We start from the raw sequence: 26037 nt of genomic DNA on the forward strand, positions 1-26037 counted from the left end.
CTGAGAGTGGTCAGGCACTGGAATAGGTCGCCCAGGGAGGTGGTGGGGTCACCATCCCTGGAGGTGATGAAGAAACGTTTAGATGTTGTATTGAGGGACGTGGTTTGGTGGGAGATATTGGTGACAGGTGGACAGTTGGACTGGATGATCTTGGAGGTCTTTTCCAACCCTGGTGATCCTATGATTCTACACTGTTTTTGAGGAGAGGGAAATGTGCAAAAGAAGTTCGATCTCAGAGTGGTATATCGATGATTATATAAGGCGCTCATCTCTTACTGCAGTGGCTTGGCACCATCATGTGGCCACTCTTGAGTTTGCTCAATTAAAGGACCAGTTTATATAGATAAAATGTCTTTTTCTTCCCCAAATCTCTGTTTCATATAACAACGTTTTCCTTCGCAATCTTTAAATGAGAAGCTGGAAAGGTTACAAAAATTAAAGACATTTTCTGCTGATGATTTTGTTCCAAACTTTACCAACAGTTTATATAAAGTAGAACGTTACAGCAAACTCTCCTCTTTCTCTCCCTATAAAAGCTTTCAAAATGATTTCCAGAATCCAACAGGATAGTTTACACTGGATATCCCAAAGGAATTAGAATTTCAGTAGTTGTCTGAAGCACATCATCTTTAGTGTTTGACTCAGTCTATGTATCAGGACAGCTTCAGCTTCCAGGTATTCATTTTGCAAAGGTTCTGTGATGAAATCAGCAGTAACACTGTAAGTGTGAATTTGTTTGCATGATGTTTTCAGGTCTAATACGGACCATCTTTTTAGTATAATAAGCAAAACTTGATTCTTTCATTTTTAGGATAAAAATATATATTTTCAACTAAAATAATGCACAGATTTTATTTAAAATATATACAGGTAATATACAAAATTATGCTACAAATCTTTTAAATGCAATAAAAAATCATACATATCTTGCACCAAACTGTTTTCTGCTTCTAACACGACCGCAACAGGATCCGATTTAGTTGTTCAGATTCCTCAGGCTGAGGTAATGCCCACTTCTTCTTCACGCAGTGAATGTCGATCTCTCCAGAGTTGTTGGCCAGCACAATGCCTAACAATCCATTTGTTTTTTCTGGTTCTCCAAGCAGAGCCATAGTTATAACACTGAAATCAAAAGGGGAGAAGAGAGTGGTATGGTTAATTGAGACAAAATGGTTTAGCAAGTTATTTATCTAAATGACTTCTGGTATCTACTCATTAACATAGTGTATAATTCCTCCCTATTTCAGGTCCCAGCATGTTCCCCAGCCTTCCACCAGAAGCAATCACTTAATGTAAACCTAAGAGGAAATATTTCCCCTGTTCATGGATTCCATCATCAGGTTCTAATCGTAACTTAGAATTATTTCAAGTTTGCAAAAATGAATTGGGTACTTTCATTAGTGGTATTTTCTAAACCACAGAGTAAAACTGCTTTAAAAAAATACATTTACTCCTTCCCAAACTAGCAGCACTTTGCTCTCTATAGCTGGAAGAACAATAAGGTTAGAAGGATATTCACCAAAATAACTTAAGGCTAAGGAAGAGAGATCTTCCCAGGAGTGTTCCCAGCAAAGAAAGAGAATCCTCAAGACTGTAATTCAGAAAGGCTAAATTGAACTGATTATAGATCAATCTACAAGATACCGTGGCATCCTTTGAATGTAAACTCACTATAGGAATAGCACTGCCCTGGTTTTAGTCTTGGTGAATGTATGCTAGCCAAAAATATTATCGTTTGTTTGTAACAATAAGCAAAATGTGTATCTTTATAGTGAATAACTGAATATACACAAAAATCTAAAATACTCTCCCATATACCTTGTGTATTTTTGGGGCTGATCCTAATTCAGAAAATTATCTTTGTTCTCAAGCAGCCCACTGTTTTCAGTGGGGGTAACATTTTCCTCTACATACAAACAGCAACTTTTCCACATAGAGAAAAACAGCTGTCCCAGTGATAAGGTTATTTCTGATTTTGATTTATACTAACATGACTTCTGTGTATAAAATAATATGTAAATAAGCACAGACTAAAATTACACTAGATGTAGTTTCTCTTTCTATATTTTAAGTAGTTTAAAAATACAATTAGAAAATCAAATCGCAATAAAGATTTAATGTTAAGCAAAGAGATCTCCACTCAAGCTCTAAACAAAATGTAAATCATAAGGAATTTAATATTTTGATAAAAATAGAACACTGTAATGTACTTACTTCTCTGATGGAATAGTTTGCTTTGCCACAGGAAACAAGTCATTTTCCAGAAGATCCCAAACATAAATATTAGATGATGCATCGAGGACAAAAAACACAGCAGGTCTGGTTAAAGCCCACTGCAGGGCAATAACTGGCTGGCCATCTGTGCTGCCATTCCACTGCATGAGGGGATACTCCGATGTCATCTGGTGTAATCTAATGCTTCCATCTGAACAGCCAACCTATACCATAGCAAAAAAGAAGAAAACAAGCAGGTTAAAAATCACATCAGTTCCAGACATATAAACAAAATGAGCTATCTGAATTGGGTGGCACATATTTATCACATTTCACAGTATAGACTATCCAGATTTTAACTTTTAATGTGACCTTGAGTTCAAAAGCAGTAAGTCTGCACTAAGTATACTAGAGTAATCAAATCCACTGATCTTGGGATGAAGCTCCTGTTTCCCATTTAAAAACGTTCTCAAACTACCAATTTCACTAATACTATGATCAGCACAACGTGACCCAGGGTGAGGTCTGAGTCTTGAGACCAATTCAGAAGGCTACTTAGTGACACAGGTGAACTGTAAAAGCAGAAACAGATTTCAGTAAAACAGACTGTGCTTAACAGGATAATGATTATTAAACTGATTCATAATGAACAGCAAAATCCAAAGACAGGCAGAAATCACTGATTCCATTTTGTTATATGGTGGCCTTCATCACTTTAGGAAGACTTCAGGTTTTTAAATCACAATGACTTTTAAAGATGACTCTGCAAATTGTACTCGTAGTCAAAAGCATTCTTCAAATACAAACTCCAGATCAGTATCGCTCTAAATACATACATGTGTGAAAAAGGAAGAACCATCCACATAGGACCATGAAAGCTCTGAGACTGCTCATAATGACACAAGATATGGACACTGTAGCCAAACACGTTCATTTTATACCTCAAGCAATCCCAATGAAGTCATGTAAATTATAGCATATTTAGCAATATGCATTATTTAAGAGAGGATCAAGTACAAGTATATGCAGGGATAAGTAGATAGGAAGTAGATATGGAGCTCGAGTCAATTTACACTGAATAACTATCACAAGGGAGATGAGTAAAATGCTACGTGTCAATAGGAACTGCAGAGCCAGGTCTGAAGCCACCTGACCACATGCAGGATTCATATGCTGCCAGGCATACCCCAAGAGGAAGGGGTTGTCAGCAGGCCAGCTGCAAAGCCATGAAGTGGAAAGAATGGCAAGGAATGCCCACAAATGCTCCACAGATATTTCTTTCACAGGTATCTTATTTCCAGAATGATTATGTGACTGTAATGCATACAAATAAGAGTGAGAAACAGCTTAAGCTTCATCACTGCATAAGACCTCCTAGTAACGCTGAATTTCAGTAACATCAGAATAAGTTAGAAAGCCAAAGGCATCCACGAGATTGACATTTGTTTCTGTGAGCCCCAGATGCTCCATCCGCTACATAAGCAACTGTATAACTTTGGGACATGATATTTGTTTGATACCCTTCTTTGCAGTTGGAATTACCAAGTAAATCAATTAACACATCCAGTTAAATTTGTCATACTGGAAAATTTCCCTTGATACATAATTAAAAATAAACTTGCATTGAATAAAAATGTTTTCATACCAAGAAGAGTGACTTTCCAAAAGGGAAGAAATCAATTGCGCTGATGTTTATTGATCTCATCCCACTCTCCTGGGGTCTGAATAGCTTTGGAAGAACTTTTAAATCATGTCTTGTACCATGGCCTACCAGACCCTGCAAAAACACAACAGAGCAGAAATTATTTGCACTATCAGTTATATACAAGATAACATCAGTAATTCAAAAGTTTACATTTATATATTTACTTTACAGAACAGCTACCTTTAAAGGTACCATTGTACCCTCAGTAAGTTTGCAGATGACACCAAGTTGGGAGATAGTGTCAATCTGCCTGAGGGTAGGGAGGCTGTTCAGAGGGATCTGGATAGGCTGGAGAGCTGGGCTGAGGTTAATGGGATGAAGTTCAACAAGGCCAAGTGCCGGGTCCTGTACTTTGGCCACAATATCCCTATGCAGCACTATAGGCTTGGGGCTGAGTGGCTGGATGACTGTGAAAGGGACCTGGGGGTGTTGGTCAATGCTCGGCTAAACATGAGCCAACAGTGTGCCCAGCTGGACAACAATGGCATCCTGGTCTGTATAAGAAATAGTGTGGCCAGCAGTTGCAGAGATGTAATCATCCCCTGTACTCAGCTCTGGTGAGGCCGCATCTCAGGTACTGTGTTCAGTTTTGGGCTCCTCACTACAATAAATCAAGAGGCATCTGGATGAGAAGCTCCGAGATATGGTTTAGTGGTTTGCTGTAGCTACGGTAATGGGAGGACAGTTGGACTAGATGATCTTGTAGGTCCTCTCCAACCTGATTCTATGATTCTATAGAAGGCTATTAATAGTTAGCAAAAGCAAGCATATTTTGATAATATTCAGAAGTTACAAATTTTATATACAGTCTCATGATTAAAATCCAAGTGAATGGGTTCATATCCAAAACCAAAACTGACAACGAAGTGAATTTTGGTATATTACTCACAATGTTTGTTCCAACAATGAAATGATTTGGATCAGATGGCAGAAATTTAACCGTCATCATCTGGGGCATCCTCAGGAGGACATCCTTTGGGAAAAGACTAGGAAAAACAGAAAGGGAAAAGATGACAAGACTATAGTGAAAGCTTTCCCCTAAAGCTATGCAAGTATATTACAGAAACATTCGACCCAAACGTGCATGTATAGCTCTAGGAAATCTATGCATAAGGAAAATGTAAAAAAATAATGTAAATATTGTGAAATATCCCTTACAGTAATTCAACAAAGTATAGGAAAAATTAGCTTTATGAGATGCATATGTAAAATTCAAAAGCCCCCAATTTCTCACCTTTTATTCAATTCCATGGTCGAGCTATGTACTAACTTCACTTTTCCTCCAGGAATTAAGCCTAAAATTATAGAAATGAATTACTTAAACTGATTCATGCATTTTGTATTAAGAAAGTACATCAAAATAAAATGAAAACTACTGAATAAAAGTTTAATTCATAATAAAATTGTTTATTGCAGATGTAGTTTCTAATATGTTAACATGTAAGAATTTTACATCCTTTACAACAATTTATTTCCGAATTAAAATCTAAAGCATTCTAACCTTTGACAGCTAATTACAGTAATGAGATAGCAAGAATGGTTACAAGAAGTTATCCCCCATGTTACTTGTTAGTAATGACCAAAATTCTTCAAACTCAAAAAGTTTTTGCAAATGAAAATGAATGCCTGCAGAATTAACGCTGTGTTCAGCCCATCACCATAGCTAACATACCCAAAATAGCAAAGGTACTATTCGGGTACAAAAGGCCCTATTCAGAATTAATCTTTTTGTCAACAACGTTGCTTTCTCCTAGATTATTTGCTGTCAGCACAGACCATTCCTCCTCCTCAGAAACTTCACAATCTCAAAAGCTTTATCTCTACTTTATCTAATATTTATCTCTACATTATCTAATATATAGTACTCACCTAAATCAGTTTGTGAACCAGCTAAATCCACTTTCTGTAATTCTACAACTACCTGAAAAGTCAATATTCAACATTAAAGAATAAATATTTACCAGACCTTAAAGTTTTTTTAATGGTTGTAATAATGTATGACATGCTTATTTAAACATTCCTTTGGAGTTAAGTCTAACCTTACAATGATTACAGGTAGACTCTCTACTCCCTGTCAATACTTGCAATGCTAAAAATAGATCCACATACCCATCAGAAATTCCCAATGGAAGGCAGAAAATGGGAAATCTCTTTCTGTACTTACTTAGAATGGTAGCTAGCACCATGTTGGTTTAACTGGGAACCAAAAAATCAGCAGGATAATCTTATCCATCAATTTCTACATTTTGCCTCTTTGACATTTATTTCATATAAATTACAGACATGACTCCTCCCATACATTCAGTACACTCTCTGAAACCACTGTGATTCAAACAAAATAAAGTACATGTATGAATGAGGGTCAAGGTCCATTGTTCAACTGATAGAAATAATTGAATATATTCTAGTGAAGTAGAACTACTGATTGCATGTTTTATGATCTTCCTGTTAATAGTTTTGCCTAGCATTAGAGAGTCAGATCAAACACTCTGAGGGGAATTCCAACAGAATGGCGAGCACTGCTGTATTTTGCAAAGAGGAAATTCACATCAGAAATGCAAAATTTGTATTGCTGTTTTTTTATTATTCTGATGTCATATTCTATCTTTTCATACACATATTACTTACCCACGTATTGAGGATTCCATTTTCATCCATTGAAGCTATCTGAAATGGAGGGCCTGACATTTCTATGGAAGAACAGTAAGAAATCATATCCATACAATCACCTTCATCCTAAATGATATCAAATGATTTGAAGCATTTACTGGATTAGTGCATTCTCTAAAACTTTTGTATTCTTGCAATGGAATTAATAATGTCTCCTCTATCACACTGCCTAAGAATTTGGGGACATGAGGGTAAAAGTTTCTTTAGGAAGGCTGGTCATTTAGGCAAAAGGTGCAGAAAGAAGCACCAATTATAGTCACACATTTTAAGAGCTATCAGAACAAAAAATAAATGTGAATGTTGCATGTAACTGATACTAAAAAGAACTTAGAAGGCAGAATGCAATTAAAGAAACCCCTAGAATTTGGCTAGGATGTATTTATTTCACTGGATACCTAAAGACTCAGATGTACTGATTCTTTGCACAGCAGTTCACATACCTTCCTGATGAGAGAGGCTAGTGAGCCCATAATTCTGATCAGCATAGAGGGGAGTTGAGACAGGTTCCACTGCTACTATAGGAGAGGTATGGTTGACTGAATTTAAAATACCATCTGTAAATAAGAATAATTCAAAGTAAACACTACACTATTTTCAACAAAAACAACAAAACTGTAACCACTTTACAGCTTATAGCTGAAAGATGATAACAAAGATATGTGCAATAATGAACTGCATAGTGAGTCACTTTTAAAAAGTCTTTAGAAGTTACTCTTAGAAAGTAAAAATACAACACTGCAAACAGTTCTCTAAATTAACAACACACTGCTAGGATAAATTAATGTTTCATCATTTGTTTTCATTTCTAATTTTCCAAATGGCTGCTGCAGCATTTATGTTGCTTTATCACACATTTAATTAAAATCATCCATTTTGGAGCCACCACAAAGAGAACTATGTTAATTTCAACCTCCATAAGCAACAGAGGAAAACATAAATCACTGCTTACAAAATAGGAAAGACAAAATTGAAGGAAAATGGCTTTTCCAAAGTATTATTTAATTGACAGTAGTTATTCTTAAATAAACAGTTCATCATGTGTTCACCAATGCAAGTCCAAACATCTTCATTCCACTAAGAGAAATCAAAAGTCTATCAACAATTAATTCATGTCTACTTTAACATGGCTACTGCAATTAGATATGCTAGTGAACAAACTGAGTTTGGTACATTTGTAGTACTGTAGTTCCTGCTCACATGAAAAGGAAAAATAAATAGATGGACTAATTCTGCATCCATTAACAAAAACTGGTTGTGTGTAATTTTTTGACTCGAGGGTACAACACAGCACAAAGTAAAATGGCATCAAATTACAAATGAGACTGAGATGAATCAAAGGTCAAAATGCTGCAGTATATATCTCATTCCCAGTTTCTCAACATACAACTACATATATTGAATACTTCAGGAAAAGTAATAACTCTATTTAAATTTGCTCTGAAAAACAATGGTAACAGGCGGGCATAAAGATCTATTCATTTCCAGCAGATTCATAGATTGTGAGGATCTCATGCACCAATTCAAATACAGAGTTAATTAAGTAGGATTGGTTCTACAAGTATATTATTCATATGCCATAATAAACTTCTGTAGCTTCTGAATTTGTCACCTATGGATTATAAAGAAGTTTACAATAACCTGCATTATTTGATCATACACTAAAGGATCAGAGGTGTAGAAAAATGGAAGAACACAATGACAAGGAAACAAAAAAGAATAAAAGATCACCCACAAACACTTCTAGAAAGTAAACTGTCTTCTGGCTTTCCAGTATGTGAGTAACACTAATTAAAGCTACTTCTAATCAATGGAACAAATGGCTACAATGTTCTCCTACGTTGCTGTGCTCCTCCAGTAGAAACTTCAAAGAATCATGCCACCCCCTCAACAGACTAAACATAACCTCTGCAGTGGCTACACAAGACCACAGAGAAACAGTGCTAGCAGAATTTGTAGTGGAATTGTTCCACTGCCCACAAAGTGACTCATCAGAGTATGTTTATACTAACCAGTGGAAAATGTTGGGACCCTAAATGTCCAATCAGTTCCACTGAATGTGACATGAGGGTGCATTCTTGTGTCTTCTCGAAGATCCCACACCAACAAAGAACCATCTACTGTTCCAGCAAATACTAACGTTGTTTTACTGGGACTAAAGCAGCAACATAAGACCTGTTAAGTAGGAAAAATATACATCATTGATATAATGAAACAGATCAATGATTTGACAAGCCTGAAATATGTTTCTCTTGGGCATGTAAATCCAGAAAAGACAGATTACAGGTGTGTGCTGCAGAAGGACAACATACAATATACACAATAGTGTCATCTATTCAACCATACAATATTAAAACATACCTCAGAGTCACATATTAAAACTTTCTGAGGACTGGAGGGCTGCCAGATATTCCAAACACATATGATGCTCTTTCTGTCCAGTAAAGCAACACCTGCTTTATCAGGTAATCCATGAACAGAAAGCAGTGCCTGCCTCTGAACCTGAGAGACGTACAGGCAGGATATTTTCCGATCTAAAACATTGGGACAAAAAATTGAGAAAGAAAGAAACAACAAAAAAAATCACTGGAGATGAAAAATCATATCTAGCTGCCATAACAACAGCTAAATAAGCTACCACACAATTATGAAGAATATTTCTGTTAAGAGTGGATTGATTTTAATGATATTCAAGAAAAGAGCAGGGATCAGAGAAGGAATCCAAGAGAAGGAAACAGAAAGCAAAAAGGAATAGATTTAGGAAATTAATAGCACAATTATTCTGGGCATAAGCAAGCCAGTAAAAGAGTCTGACCTGTTGTCAGAAAATTAAGCTGAGTCTCAAACAGGAAACAGCACAGGCCAGGCTTCTGGTTCATCTCATGAGATCATGTTAGGATACATACATTATGTGGGGAAGATACAGCACACTTAAAATATATCAGGCTTTATTTTCCCCACTCAATGATTTCGCTTTATTTACTACTTTGGCCCTACCTTCAGTCTGAAGAGCCTACATGAAATGACACCCTGTGAGATGGCTCTTCAGTAACAGATGCAAGAACATAGAACAAGGACACCATGACATCATGCTAATCAACAGCCATACTTTTTGCTCTGCAGCAGCTAGAATGTAACCCATGTGAAGCCATTCTGTACCAAGTTACAGCAAGATTAGAACAATGAAAGAAAAGTTAGCATTACATCGTCTATATCCTGATATGTGCTGTTTGTACCTCAGTTAAGATAAACAGAATGGTATTTTGCAGAAGGAAGAGTTCAAACTGTATACTACAAAGTGTAGAATAAAGTTCCCTTACCACGGAGGAATGGTTGGTTAGTATTTAACTGGAAACAGCTATCACTAATAGACAGACTGGTTTGTTGAGATCTTAGTTTCCATCTGGGTTGCGCTGCAGCTTGATCTTCCTCTAGCAAAACAGCAATCACCTTTCAAACATAATTACATTTATAGAAGTAAAAGGGTCATCTTATCTTTCAGTTTTCCTACTGTAGCTTTAAAAAGCAAATGAATTTAATAAACCTTTACCGACTCTCACATTAATTTTATACTTTTGCAAATACACCTTAGCACACATCTAGTTCCATGCCTTTACAGAGAGATGAATCTCACTGATAGGAAGCATCATTTAGGTAAATTATTTAGATTAGACAGAACAAGTAGTGTGAGTGATCTGCCACATTGTATATTTATGCACACAACTCATAAAGGATATTAAGAATGTACGTATACCTGGCCCGCTGATCGAAGGAAATTTGCTAATCTTAGTGAATCAATTTTGGGTGCTTGAGCTCCATTTGCTGACATCTCCTGGCCATTAATGGGACCTAGGAAAATAAAAACAACCCAACAAAACAACAAAAAAGAAATGTGAAGCTTGACTCAAAAGGAAATCAATTAAGAAAACCATAAGAACAACGTAAGTTTTAAACACAAGGAGAGACAGGAAGCAACTTCTCTTCAGCAGTAACTATAGTACTGAATAACACGTTCTATTGGGGAATCATATCCACTGCCAACAATCCAGGAGGAAGAAACTATTTCTGCCACATATTCTCCACTCTCCATCAGGGAACTCATAGTGCCTACAGCAGGTTTCTATCAACACATTACAAGTTCTGATGTTAGGAGGATTCAATACAGAAAGATTACGTGTGTATACCTATAATTGACTAACATTAAAACATTCACCTCCAGATACAAGGGCACTTTCTCCTGGATGCTGTGTCCATTTCTCCAGTGTCTCAATCTCCTCAGTCTGAATGTCTCTGTCAAGATTGTCCTCATTACACTGAACATAGGCCTGAAGTATAAAGACGAAGTGGGATGGGTAACACAGCAAACAATGACAACACAGATCAAAACTGAAAAGAAATATTCATGCTTAAATTGATGTGCTCCATCTCTTCAGTTCCTGAATTCAGATCTAAGCATACCAACACAAGAAGTGTAACCATACACACATTTAAACACATTTTGCCCAAGAGTATTTGACCTACTGAAAAAATACAGAACACTTCATATTATGTGTATAGAATACCTGGGACAGGGAGCCAAAACAATACAGAAAATCCTTTATAAAACAGAGAAGGAAGATAGATCTCTTCTAATGCAGATAGGAAATGGCCTATTTGGCCCTAAAGCTTTAATATTATTGCTTTATGGTAATAAAAGACTAGACATGAAAAGTAACAATTTATTATTGAACTATCTTATTAGCTTTAATAACTTCATTTTGTAAGGGAAATTATTTTCCAAAACAGGAAAAGACATTTTCAGGATTAAAATATTACATTTGTTACTCACCTGCTTAGTGTTCATTTTACCATAGTTCCTAATGTACATGTCATACTCATTTACAGGAGGCAAATCCAATAAAGAAAAACTAACTGAGAAGTCCAGATCAATCAGTGGGAGAAGCTCTGCAATCCGTTTTCTTTAGAATACATTTCAAAAGAGAAACACAAAATTAGTTAAGACCAAGATTTTTTGCATCAGCACCTGTTTAAAAATCCATTGATCTGTGTGAAATCCTACCTACTGCTTCACTTGTGTAGATATGTGGCTAATGAAAAATCAATCTTTGTCACAATGAACATAACAATCCATCTATTTCAATGTCACAAAATTGTTAAGACATTTATATTTCAAAAGTTTACTGCCTGAATTACACATTCATGCTATAGTACAGATTGCTTTGCAATGGGAACATCTCTGTCGTCTTTTTCGTTTTTCCACTTTCAGATTTCTTTAATACACTTAGTATAAATTCAACTCAAGCAATTATGGGCCTCTACCAATTACATACTTACGCCATGTTCCAGATGTATATTTTAGTTTTAATTTCTTCTCAGTAAGACAGTCTTTAAAAAAGAAAAAGACTAGAGTAACACAGGACGGAATTGCTTTTCCAGTGGTTTCTGTTGGATTTTTTTTATGCATATGGAGCATTTTCACATTTCCCTTTTGCTGATGAATTATATCTATTGCATTTTCTTATCCACATTATTTTTACTTCTGCTTCCTAATACATCACCTCTTCAGAACCACTGCGGGAACAGATTGCTGAGATATAATTCAAACTCATGAAAATAGCTTCCTTATTAGAAATCTTAAATGACACATTCAGAAAATTCTTACATGATATGAACTAGCCTCATCATTACACATACAAGTCCAAAGTTCTGCAGCTAATATATGGGATGCTGTCAGTCTACTTATTGGTAGTAATGTATTATCACAGTATTAAGTTTCAGAAACCTTTTCTGCTTCCAAGAAAACGCTAGTTATCTTCACAGGCTACATACATTTTAAGCATGTAAAGAAAGTTAAATGCATAGTTATTTATATGGACTCTACAGAGTGGTGCTATATACATTTGTATGAAAGGCATTTAAATCAGACACCGATGAGGGGATTCACAATACTGGACTTCAGTTGTCTGAAGTTATTTATCTGAACTGTTTGCTCAAATTCCCTCCATAACCAGAAGAGAGTAACAAATAATTGAGATGATTCTTCAGACAGAGGCCTACCTGAATTTCCTAATCTCTCCACTGTACATAGAGAATGTGTAGCCAATGAACTCACATGAAATTTGGGCATATAAATTTAGGCAAAATGAGTTAGCTTAGACAATAAAATTTTTCTTCTGTGAAAATTAACCACTGCTGAGCATTTAAAAAGCAACAGAATCCAGTATTGACTTAAAACTGCGTGTTCTTAGATTTCATGTATCCAGTTGATTTAACAGCAAATTAGAGAGATATACAGTGCCTCAGATAAAAACTGGTGCTAATGACAAGTTCCACAAGAAGTAAGCATTGCTATGTTTTTTTAGCAGAGTTGTCTTACAAGTCTCAAATCCAGATCATTTTAAAAAAATCAGTAAAAACATGTTTTTACACCACCTGATGTTATCCCAAAAGGGGAATACGCTACTTTGGAAACAGTATTTACCACGTAGTATCTTGAATATTTCAAGAAATAACAGAACCCTGAGGCTTCCTCTCTTGTGTTTTAAGCCAGTAGTTAATTAAGAGACTGAAGAATTATACAGAGAAATGACAATGCTGTCAACTCATTGTGTAACAAAACACTAGACACACTGATACAAAGGTAAATTTCCATTGTAAAATAACATACAGCAAAGCCTACTTAAGAACTAATTGCTTTTAGGTTACAAAATTATATTTGACTCTAAACCCCACAAGTTTCTAAACTTCAGATATTTCAAATAAAAAGAAGACACTTTACATGTTGACACTTGATTTAAAACTCACTTACTTCTGCTTACTAGCCATAATTTGGCTACTTTGTCTTCGATTTGCTGTTTCAAAATCCATGAATATTCCACAAAAGGAGTTTCTCACAGGAGGGCACTGTGTTTCTGTAATATTAAAAAATGCTTTTAGTCTTATAAGTCACAATTCACGTGACACTAAAACATGAAGCCTAAAGTATAAAAGTGACAGATTTATTACCACAAACCTACTAAAAAGTTACTAGAAGGCATATAACAGCCTCGAGCACACTGTTGGTATAATAAGCTTTTTAACTTCAGTAATTGGCCAGCCTTTTCCCCTTATTATGGCCAATTACCAGTCAATCGATACAAACGAACACTGAAATTTTCACTTCAGAAGACTGATGCAGAAAGTGCCTCTTCCTTCTTTTGTTAGCTGGTCCTCTCTTACCCTGTATACACTGAAACAACCTATGACCAATTTCAAGTCATACTAAATTCACTCACAATACACCAGGTGCCTGCTACACCTCTACAGAAGAATTTGTCTCTACAGCAACCAGAAGATGCATTAACAGAAGCATAATTGAAGCCAGTGGATGAATAACCTAAACGCTGAATTCTGTTGTTGTGTTGTTTTTTTTTTTAAAGCAACATTTAAGTTCTGTATTACATTCAGTATTTGATATCATCTTTTACTCTCTTCCCTGGCCAGGTGGAAGCCAAATAAGCAAAATATTTAACTTCCAGACATGCTTCACTCCCTCAGTGGAAGAGTGCACTTACTATTAGGCCGTGTGACAGAGGTTTTAAACTTGTAAGTTTTTTTACTAGACTGATTAATAACCATTTTAAGCAAAACAAAACTTCAGAACTTTGTCCAAAAAATAAAATTAAAAAATTATGTAATCTACAAAAATGCAGTAAGTACTGTAATTCAGAATTTGTAATCTCTCTATAAACATTACATATTAGAATTCCATACCCTTCAATGGATGTGGAGTTTCACTAGATCACTATTATCAATTCCGTATTAATAGAAAAATGATAAGAATTACATTAATGTACTACATGAAGAAATCCATATTGCAGCTTAGTGTTTCCAATTTGCAACGACAACTTAACTGAGAATCTATCGATACCATAAAGGCTCAAAGAAACACGATGCTCTTCTTCTATGACCACCTTAGTTCTGCCATAATCTGTAACAAGTAAAAGCTTGTCTAAGATTCTTTTCCACAACAACGCTATACTGACTTTCACAAAAGTAGAGAGCTTAAAGGGGAACCACAGGTGTAGCTTGCTAAATTAAAAGATATGGGACTCAGAGGTGTCAGATCAACTAAATGTAAGACTGTACCTTAAAAGTGATACAAAACTACACATGTAAGCAGTATATGCTTTTTTCACTCCCTCCCTATCAGAGCAGTGACTACAATCTTGATTGAAAGAAAGCCAATTCATGTCACCAAAAGACCCAAACTGTTCTAACACATTTCAAAATCCAGACCTCCTCATCCTTCCCTTACCCAAAATAAGACATATTAAATGTTAGTCTGTACGTTTTTATACTTCACATTTTCAATGATTAGTAACGCCTCTGAATCATTCTTTAGCAATATGAGAACTTATAGCACTTACCCACAAATCTAAGTGACTCATCTGAAAGACCAGATTTCTGCCTTTTGGCAGACTTGTGGAAGCAATGGCCTGTTTACTCATAAGCTGTATGGGTTACTCATGCATTTAACATAAAAAGACCAGTCCTTACTCACATACCCATAACTGGTTCCTGTTTTTCATTTTTGATTTCCTGTGGCAGTGAAGCACAGATTCTGTCATTTTCTGCATTAATCGCTCTTTGAATTTCTTCAATTTCTGATGTTTTGGAAAAATGAATCTCTCTTAGTTTGTCTCCTGTATCTCCTTCTTCACTTTTGTCTTCATCGTAATCATCAAAATCGTCTTCATAATCCTTCAGAAGTAACAGTGCTTTCAGTAACTAATAAACATGGATTACAGGATATATTCTTCAAGATTGTCTTAACAAATTAGGAAATGCATTCCTAATAAAAACAAAATTCGCATTCATATGGTTACAAATCCTTGGGCTGAATGGAACTTAAACATAACTACTGCTTGCTTATCTCCACTGAATGCAAAGGGCTACTATAGTGGATACCTCAATGCCACGAATCAGACCTAACCTCAGTGGAAAAAAATCCTACTTTAGCTGAACAAAGATGACAATGTATTTTGTTCAGTTACCAATGAAAGCCCATTTGGTTCAGTATCTTATCTTACCTTTAAACTATATGAAAGAGAATTAAAAATAGGAGAGTCCAATTAAACAAACAAGTGAAAGGACTGCTATATGTCAATACTTTTTCCAAGGCATTTTTGCAACAGAAAATAATGAGGCCATTTTTCCTCATTACATTGATAATTTGCTGCCATAATTTAAAAAGTACAGCATTTTTCACAGAAACCTATTTAAATAATTGAAAGCCAGCCAGACATAAAAGGCATCTTATGGAGACTTCAACAAAAGAGAAAGTTGGCTCCCAATCACCAGTGGTATCCGAGTAAATATGAAGTAGAGAGTTTCAACATAACATTTTAGTTACTTATTTTGATAGCCAAGTTAAGGCCACCAAAAAGTAAAAGTAAAAACCATTCAACATCTTGTAGTTTCCATTTCTGTTAATGAAGTTAACCGATATTTTGACACTCGAGATTTACTTCAGAAGGACAATTTTATGTTTTTACTTACTTCAAAATCATCTTCATAATCTGCTGAAAAGTTACCCAGCTCTGGGTCTGAATTATAGATGTGTGTATCTTTAACTTCCTAAACAAAGACAGCAAGTGAAACTGTTACATACTACTACCAAAATCATATTTTGTAACAACAAAATAAAACGGATCTATTTTTTAGGGGATTACATAAAAATATCTCTATGCTGAAATCATGCTGCAGGACAATATATGCTTATAAAATAATGTAGATGTTGGAATCAGGAAACGAGGTACATGCAAAGAGAAAATAAGTCTTACATACAAAAAACTTTGTTAACATTCAATTCTCTGCTATACTTACATGCAATAAGATTTACAGAATCCCTGAAATAACTTCAGAGAAGCTGCCTTTAACTTAGTGAACTCATTTAAAATCACTAACATGGTAATAACCGCAACACAATAAAAAACAAACCAAAAGCTTAACCAACACACATCAACCCATCCAATCTTTAGTCAGTCACACATTTGATACTTTCATGACTGTTCAAGAGCTTCCTGTCTGAGGTAACAGTCTTCAGTCTAGGAATCCCCTACAAACACCCTCTGCAACAGGGACTGGAAACTCATGAAATCCATTTCAGCAGTTTGTCTAGCTCAATGCCTACAACCCCATTTCTATCAACTGCAACTACAGCATGGATTGCTAACTACCTATTTTTCAAAGAATGTAGTGTTTTCCCCTCAAAAGTATTACAGACATTATAAAGCATAGACAGCTTATATAGATACCTTGTTTTCCAGTCATCAAACTGGTAGAACTAGAACCAGAGTACTTATATTTCTGGCTGCCACTTTCAGTTATTTTCCAGACTAATCTTGGGATCAAGAATGGATTATATTAGTTAGGCTGTACATTTGGAACAACGTGGACAAAACCGGGCCAAATTTCCCCATGGAATTTGGCTTAATTACCCCCTCCTATTTTGCCTTCTATTGCCAGTGAAGACGAAGAAATTAATGCAGAAGACCAAACCTAGAATGATTAAACTACTTATTTTTCCCCACAAATTACAGAGGTAATTCAGGGAAGTTTATATCCCCACCACAAACTCATACCTAAAGGTAAGCTAAATCTGGGCCTTAATGATTAGTGCAATGCCAGCTGCAACCTGGAACCTCAGCTGCTGGAAACAATGGAAGAGAAGAACAGTTTGAATGTATGAGTTTATCCAGCATGACTCTCCACCACAGTGAAAAGAACTGTGAATATTAAAAAAATGTTGTAAAGTTTCTGTAAGGAACACATAAGTATTTATGTCCTGGACAGTATTATGCAAGGCACTGATGACAATTTGCTTTCAATACTGAGTTCAGCTCTGGCCATCCATACTAAAGAAAAGTGAATGCCAATTGAAACAAAGCGGCAGATGCTTGGATGGTGGGAGGAATGAAGAGTTTGGATTCTAAGGGTCACGAAAGGAAGGTCAGAGAAAGAACAGAGATGCTTCCTATAAACTCATTAGAAGACAACTTAAAAAAGTATTTAAGATAAACTTAAGTCCTAAAGCAAGAATAACAGAAATGTATAGGAAGGTAGAATAAAAGAATAACAGATAACAGGGGTCTTAGAACAGTCTTGAAACAGAGGTATTCGTAGCATGAAAACAGGTTTTAATAGAAGTTAAAATGTCTTTGAAAGATACATTAGAGATATGTATGAAAGAGAAATGCCTGCCCACAACACGAGAATACAAAAAAGCGTGTCTTCAATCAGTACTACCACATTTTCTCACATCAGAATCCCAATCATACAAAAAACACCCCAACAAAACAAACACCAAAAAAGAATTTGGGTTTTGGAGCATGGTTACAAACAGTTCAAAATATTATAAAGTATTTTAAAGCCTCTTATGACAAAATTATGCTGTATCCACACAGATGGTTTCAAATAAACTCAAGTTTATGGAGCTTGCATACTATATTTGCTGAAAATCAAGGTCTGTCTGCACCTGTCCATTTAAAAACAAATAAATGAATGAATGAACACCCTGCATGTTTACAGAAATACTTCTTTTCTTTCTTGTGGCAACTGTTATAAGTAACATAAAATTACATTTCTAGGTGCATTTTATTTGGCTTACACTGCATTTTATTCACCTGTGTCAGCTGTTTAGAGAAACTATAGATAAATGTAGTTTATTTTACCTTACGTACGCCTGAAGTCTTCCCACCTACTGAGAATTACTTTTTCAAGTATAGAAGATACTGATAAAAGATTAATATATGGCTACATTTAATGCTTGGCAAATTTATACAGAATAAATCCACTTTCTGATGCTACATCTGAAAAGAGATTGTAATAGATATCTGGAGATCAGTGAATATACATAAAGATCAGCCAGGAGTAGTAAAATGGTGCTGTATTGAAATACATACTGTACTTGTTATTAATCCAAAGGAAAACACAATATTCTAAGCTCAAAATCAAGTATTTTTACCTCTTGACTTGTGTCTCTTTTCTCTTTTTCACTGATTTTCCCTTTATCTTTTCCAGTCCTGTTGAAAAACCGAATGTGAATTTTAACAGTTAGCTCAGAAGAAAGCAGTCGGGTTTTGTGTTTTTTTCTAAGAAAAAAAAACAACAAAACACTGTTTCTTCCTGCAAATGAAAAAAAACCCTGAAACTTTCCAATATAAACAGGAATATTTCTACAAAAACTTTTATAGATGTCTTTTTGATATAAAGTAAAAGTGAAACCACAAAGAGATTAGTCAGCCAAGAACTGCAAAAAAAAACTCATCCAGATGTAATGTCAGTTATTGCATCAATGCAAAATAACTAATAGAGGGAAAAAGTTTGAAACCCATACATACTCATTTTATTAATACCGGCAGTCAACTGGGCTTCAAGATAATATTGGTGTAATGTGTGCTAATCTGTGTAAATCATAGTCTGACATTCAAAGCTGGTGTTTCATTCTGAGCGTTTCTTTACGAGGACAATACAATAAGGGAGAAAATCAAGAACCACCTCTGCTCCTTAGCAATTTCTGTGATTATTTCAGAAACTGAGTATCAGACTTCAAGATTGTTCTGAGTTCTTCTTAAGAAGGAAGAAAGTATTCATATATACCAGTGGTTGGACTGACAAAGATGAAGAAGCAACAGTAAAAATAGGGTAGTGTTTTCTTAAACCTTACATTTGTCCACACAACTACATAGTGAATTTCACGTGGTAAAACAACAGCATTTTTGTCTCCTGAGCTAAGTGCCTGAGTAATATATCTGTAGTTTGCAAGGACAGCAACATTTCTCCCACTACCCTTGTGCAGAAAAAAAGAACAAACAACATAAATATACACATTTTTAATTAAATTATACTGGAGACAAAACACTAGACACTATGAGATCAAGAATTCATGCTTAATGTTTTAGTGGTGACTGCATCTGAGTAGAAGCCATACAGTATAGCCTCCTTTTAAATCTCTGAATTTACCTCACACGCTCATGGCTCATTTCTTCTCCTTGATTCTCCTCCTCTGTTTTGTGCTCACTTTTCTGTAAAAGAAATCATAATATTTAAGTGTCAGTAATATGTACATATACCTATATTTGTAGAGCGCTAGTTAGCAGTAAAACAGATTTACAATAAATTAATTGTAACACCACACTTGTCATTGCTTGTAAGAAGGTTATTAACTATTTTCAGAATATTCTCCTCTTTACAGCTACGCTGAAGAAACCAACATATATGTTACACACATAATATGAATTTATCCTGAAAATATTAAATACCTGGGAGAGTAAAGGAAAAGAGACCTTGAGCCTTCTCCTTTGCTTAACACAACCCCTACAGAATTTATTCTGGCCAAGTAAAAACTTTAATCTAAAGGATACCTTGAAGTTACTAAAATAGTTAACAATGGTTTCCCAACATTTAACTTGACTCTTTGGTCAATATTATAAAATATATATATATAATGTAAGTCTATATTAGGAAGGTATGTCTGAGTCTGGAAATGTACTCAATAGGTTGTTCAAGACAAAGTTCTGTTTTATCAATCCACAAGCATCAGAAAAAGGAATGTAACTCTGGAATGAAACAGAATCATAAGCATAGCTGGGTATATTCATTAACAGCTACTTGAATAAGTCACTACATTTTAATGCATCTCCAGGCTGCTCTTGACTTTTGAAGGTCACAGTAATCAAGAATTATATAAAATAAATTTCTGACATATACGTAAGTTTCCAGTTCAAATTTCCTGGGCAGAATTCAGCTCTGGATTCAAACACTTGAATGTAGACACAGTATTTTAATCTACCATCTTAGCCTCAAACTTCAGAAAATGCAGGCATGCAATCCTACTATTTTGATTGTTGACCTTAGCAGTAATTATATATAAACAGTGAGAGCAAGTGATAAGGTAACGCTTTTAAATGTAAAAACAAAAACACTAACTCTAAGATCAAGATGCTTTCTTTCCTTTTCCCCACTTTTTACTCTCTTCCTGTCTTCTGCTGGTTGTCCTCTGTCTCCATGGGAATATTCTTTTGTAGATCTCTCTGACTTATGTCTTTCTTCCTCTTCTTTCTTGAAAGATTTATGACTTCTCTCTTTAGAAAGTCTGTCTTTTTCTGGCCTAATGGCATGTTCTTTTTTTTCCCTGTATCTCCTTCTTTCTTCTTTATCAAATTCTTTATCTTTCTGTAACTTGTGTCCATGTTCACCTCTTCCAACTTTGTCGGCTAAAAATGCGTCAATGCTGGTTTTCATATTATTATCCTACAAAATAAGAAAAATAACACTGATGAGCTAAAAAGTTCTACAAGATTGTTTTATCTTACGAATACATTGTTTAAATGGATAAAAATAGACAGATTTGCTAATCCCTGGAGGCTTTCAAGGCCAGGATGGATGTGGCTCTGTGCAGCCTGGTCTGGTGGTTGGCAGCCCTGCATATGGTGGGGGGGGTTGAAACTAGACGATCATTATGGTCCTTTTCAACCCAGGCCATTGTATGATTCTATGATTATCTCTTTTTGCCATTATAGATCTTATGAACTTTTTTTTTTTTTTTTTCATAAGCAATGATGTAGAAGCAAATTTTGAATTACCAAAACACTCCAGATTCTGATATTTCTTCAAAGGTGTTGCATAGTTTACTGTAGTCTCTTGCTTACATATTCTTCATGTACAAATTTAATTATTTAATTACTAGATCATCTATCATAAAATAAGCTGTATACCTACCAATATCCATACAACCAAGAATAACTAGCAGATGAGAAAACCTGATGAAGTCGTACAAAAATAAAGCTATATTTGCAACCCCAAATTCCTTTTGTTTTTAAAGGAATGAAGTATCTCCTTACAATAGAATGGCTCAGTCATATTTTGTTGAATATTCTGTACACTTGTGAGAACCTTGCTTTATATGCAGCTCTTGAACTTCTTGGGGAGTGTGGTCTCATCCAGTTTCTTTCTTATTTTCCAGTCTTATCTTACTTCATCACAAAACACCGCATTTCTTTCCCTTACCTTCTTCCCTGCATGTCTTCTTTCTCGCTCTTCACCTCTTGTTTTCTCCTCTTCTAAAAAATATGTAAAAAATGTGCACAAACTTTGTACATAATTAACTGTAGAAAACTGCATGTAGAAAACATTATTTCATTGACCCCGACTTTCTAATACATATTAATTTTCCAACATTCAGTTGAAATTCTGTCTACAAATCTTCCTACTTTCCTGATGAATCCCTCTGTTCTTAATAGCCTTTTGTAACAGTATAACTACACATGCTACTAAGTACTATTTTGGATTCAAATGCATCAGGCAGTAGAGAATGCACGCGCAGGAAGGCACTTACCATTCTAATCAACAGACCAACAAAAACAGCGAAATTCATTATCTTTTCAAAGAAAGGGAAACCGGCATCAAAATTTAAAAAATAAAATAAAAAAATACGCCACAGGATCCTGTAAAGATACATCATTCAAATATTTCAAAGTAAAAGAGCAACACAGAGCAACTTACCCAAACGATGCCTGCTTTTTTCTCTTCTTCTGTGATGTTCTTTATCTCTTCCTTCATATGATTTCAGGTTATTTTGCATATCCGTTTGCTTTATCTCATGTCTTTTATGTGTTTTATCACGTTCTCTATTGCTCTCCCTGTCTCTGTCTTTCGGTACGCTGTATCTTTCCTTCTCTAAACTTGACTCTTTAAGCTTATCCTGATGTCTGTCTCTGTCTTGATCTCTGTGGTGCTCTTTTCCCTTTTCTCTCATTTTATCCCTGTCTCTTTCAACAGACCTCAGTCTCTCTCTCATCCTTTCCTTGCTCTTCCCTCTGTCTTTGCGTTCATCTTTATGAGTGCCTATGTCATGAACAGCCTTCTCTTTGTGTAGCCTCTTTTCTCTGTGCTTTCTGTCTTCATTTTGACTCTCTGGCTGTGATGCCTGATGTTAAAAACAAACAAACAAACAAAGAAACTTGTTAGAAAGAACATAAAAGTGAGATTTATAAAATGTACTTCCAATGTGTGTGAAAAGATTTTGGTAAGAAAAATACAGTAGAACTGTAAATTATGCTGTTTAGAGTTAGGCCACAAAATTATCCGAGTGTCTTAAATCATTTAGCTCATGTAGAGAAACTGTGCCATCTTGTAAAATGTATAACAAAAATAAAGAGCAATGATGGATACCTGGGCATCCTGTAACTGCCATTAGAACAGAAGACTAGGTTTTACTTGAACTGAAAGCAGAACACAACATAAAAAGTTGTGAAAGAAAATGTTTGGCATAGATCCCACGAGGATGCTACTATCCCTGTCTTTTCAACATTATAAGAAGTTATATTTGAACATTTCTGAAGCATGTACCGAACGCCCACCGGTTTAGATACATCCAAGATTTATTTATTTAATGCAGAACAAGCAGAACTTTATTTGATTACAGTCAGTGAGTAAAGTGAATTAAACTTTATCCATCTGTTTCACAGTAATAAAAGCCCAATCACTCTATTTCTGGTGGGACCAAAACATTCCAAGCCAAATTTGTTAGCTTTACCTTACATGGAAGAACACAGTACTTACTACAACACTGGCACTGAACTAATGGAAAGCTTTGGAATGTAATAGACAGAAAGTCAGGTAACAAACAAGTGGAGTATCTGGTGATTATCAAAGAACTAATGAGTATCTGCACCTGACAGAAAAGAAAGATGAGCACTGGAAAACAGCTTTTAAAAAAATATGTGATGAATGTGAATAGTGTTACTGATCACAGCAAGAATGTCTATTTGGCCAACGGATAAGGTAATTAACCGGCTTAAGAGCACATGACTAACGTAACATATAACAACGGCAATTACAATAAATATGTAGATGTTGGAAGCTGATTAAGTATGTACAAAGAAGAACTGTAACTTGGATTTGGGTAGCTGGCAAATCAGACCCCATTGTGTAATGTGATTCCCCCGCCAGTGCTATTATTCCCATTTACTTAATTATGAAATCTGAGCAGTAATATTACATAGCTAGAGACAGTTGAATGTGCCAGACACTGGACATAGCTGGACTATCCAGGTTCTAGAATAGCCCATTGTAAAAAGAAAGATAATAGTTATGCATTAACGGCCTGAACTGCTTGTATTCAACAATGCAGCTTTAAAGCACAGCAGAAAAACCTTGTGGAGCTAAAGATCCCAGAACACAAGAGTTCCAAGTAAAACAAGCAGTCACACCTCTCTGTTTAGACTGTCAATAGATGCCATCTGTACAAGGTAACATAATATAAAAATCAATAGAGATGAAATTACCCTAAGATGTTTCCTAAGTTCTTCTGATTTCCAAGTATCTTCTCTGGTTCTTCTCTAGAACAGAAAACAAGACAGTAATCAATATCAGTAAGAAGTAAATCACTTAAAAATAATAACTTTTCAAAGGCAAGGGTCAAGATATAGATGTCAAGTAATGCTAGATTTTGTTATACAAATACTAATTTGATTTAGTCTTAATGTACATGTGTTAAGGTACTTTCTTTTCAGGTACTTGCAATGTATCTGATTTGACTAGACTTGGAAGAGGCTTGAATCACATACTTCTACTGGATAACCAGCTGCTTCTATAAAGCCTCATAGACAGTGCCTATGATGACAGATAGGAGGGCCCTTCAAGGAAGCTCAAAACTCTTTGTTCTTTCAATGATAGTCATTCAATAGTATTACAGACCAAGTGAGTAAACACAGTTGGGGCACACACCTTTGGGAAGTAATCAGTGTATCAAAATTACTGGGTTCAACCTCCTGCTTCTACCTTCAAAGTCCAGGTCAGAGACATAGTTTTTAATATCTCAGAGGTTGGAGATCATATGGGGAACCCAGTTCCAGGGTTTGAGCACCCCCATGTGAAAATGCTTGCTTTACACCATGTCATAATTTCCCTCAATGATATTTAGGGTTATCTTCTCTCACTGATCATTTCAGTGAAGACTTTGGCTCTGTTATTTTCCACATAACATCTTTAGATAGTTGAGGACAGTAGCAGATCTCTCTTTTTTTTTTCCTCTGGCTTCAGTGGCTTCATAGCTGCTTTATCACTCACATGACATGTTCCACACCACAGCCACCTCACCGCCTCCCTCTCATTTCCAACACGATTTGCCTACTTGAAAGCTTTCATAGAATTAAGGCCATTCCTCCAGTGGATTATACGGCACTACTTGACTGCCATCGCTGTGCCAACAGAACCGGGAGCCGAAGGAGCGGTACAGGGAGCCTCGGGGCGGGCAGATGAAAGGAACGCGGGCGACAGCAGCGACACCCGGTTGGGCGAGGAGGCCTCGCCGAGCCGGGTCGGGCGGAGGAGCCGCGCTGCCACCCCGCGGAGCCCTTGTGACAACTCTCCCGACTCCCGCAGCTCGACCCCTCACCTTATCGCCCTCCATGGCGGGGCAGCACGTCCCCCCTTACGCCACCGGTCGCCTCCGGGAGGGCATGAAGGCGCGGCGGCCGCGTCCGGGCCTGCCTAGCAACGGGCGGCGAGCAGCGGGTGAGGGCCCGCCTAGGTAGTGCCGCGCAGGGTTGTGGGAACGGGGATGGCGGCGCTGCGGAGGGCGGGAGCGGCGTGTGGGCGCCTGAGCGGCGGGAGGCGTTCCTGCCTGCCCCGGGTTTCCTCAGGCGGTCAGAGCGCCCGGCCTTATGCTGCTCCACACTGTTCTGTTCGTTGTTGGCTGATCACCGTGAAACCGTTCCTGAGCGCAGATAATTCTCTTTTAGTGAAGTTACCCGCGGTTACTGTGCGAAGAAAAACGATGAGGGTGATACGTCACGCATAATATATACCTATAAAAACGCGGATAACATTCCCCCAAGCACCAGGGCTTTCTGTCCCACGCAGTCAGTGGCAGGCTGCCCAGCACACGTGAGGCGAGTGGAGAGCTGGGGGCCTGCGGGCAGGGAGCGGGCTGTTCTCACAGCGTGTATTTATAACGTAGTAACGTGCTGTTCCGCTTCAGAGCTCTGGTGGAAGCTCTTGAGGGCACTGACGGGGTATTTTTTTTTTTCTATCAATTAACAACAATAAAATAAATCCCAACGGTCCTGCTTTAGTTGCAGAGGAATTGCAGTGCTGACTTCAGTCATGAAATTTAACCCTTGGCCTTGAACAGTCTCTTAACAAACGCAAGTCATTGGGTTAGAAGGGACCTCAAAGACCATCCTGTTCCAACCCCCTGCAGTGGGCAGGGTTGCCAACCACTGCATCAGGCACCAGCTCAGGCTGCACAGGACCCCATCCAGCCTGGCCTTAAATGCCTCCAGGGATGGAGCATCCTCAGCTCCTCTGGGCAGCCGTGCCAGTGCCTCACTGCCCTCTCAGTGAAAAAATTCCCTGACATCTAATCTAAATCTCCCCTCTTAAAACTTAAGACCTACACTAAA

At 36.6% G+C, this 26037-nt stretch overlaps 1 protein-coding gene across 2 annotated transcripts; it reads right to left on the minus strand.

Annotated features, from left to right (window-relative positions):
* Positions 1-809: 809 nt before the first annotated feature.
* On the minus strand, positions 810-25176 carry DYNC2I1 (dynein 2 intermediate chain 1). 2 transcript variants are annotated; one of them, XM_072328368.1, is made up of 24 exons: positions 25029-25176; positions 23917-23970; positions 22133-22556; positions 21638-21690; positions 20558-20881; positions 19592-19653; positions 18594-18651; positions 16127-16204; positions 15133-15328; positions 13395-13497; positions 11415-11544; positions 10800-10911; positions 10341-10435; positions 9907-10036; positions 8948-9120; positions 8599-8761; positions 7030-7143; positions 6548-6609; positions 5789-5840; positions 5154-5214; positions 4809-4905; positions 3860-3991; positions 2215-2438; positions 810-1122 (listed from the first exon to the last, which is right to left on the minus strand). In XM_072328368.1, exons 1-24 carry the CDS (start codon positions 25041-25043, stop codon positions 951-953), a joined length of 3084 nt encoding a protein of 1027 aa, XP_072184469.1. In that variant the 5' UTR covers positions 25044-25176; the 3' UTR covers positions 810-950. The 2 variants fall into 2 exon arrangements, with proteins under 2 accessions (XP_072184469.1, XP_072184470.1); XM_072328369.1 differs by lacking the exons at positions 21638-21690; positions 22133-22556; positions 23917-23970; positions 25029-25176 and having other exon boundaries at positions 19597-19653; positions 20558-20645.
* Positions 25177-26037: the final 861 nt, after the last annotated feature.

The sequence above is a fragment of the Excalfactoria chinensis genome, chromosome 2 (assembly GCF_039878825.1).
Source record: "Excalfactoria chinensis isolate bCotChi1 chromosome 2, bCotChi1.hap2, whole genome shotgun sequence".
NCBI lineage: Eukaryota > Metazoa > Chordata > Aves > Galliformes > Phasianidae > Excalfactoria > Excalfactoria chinensis.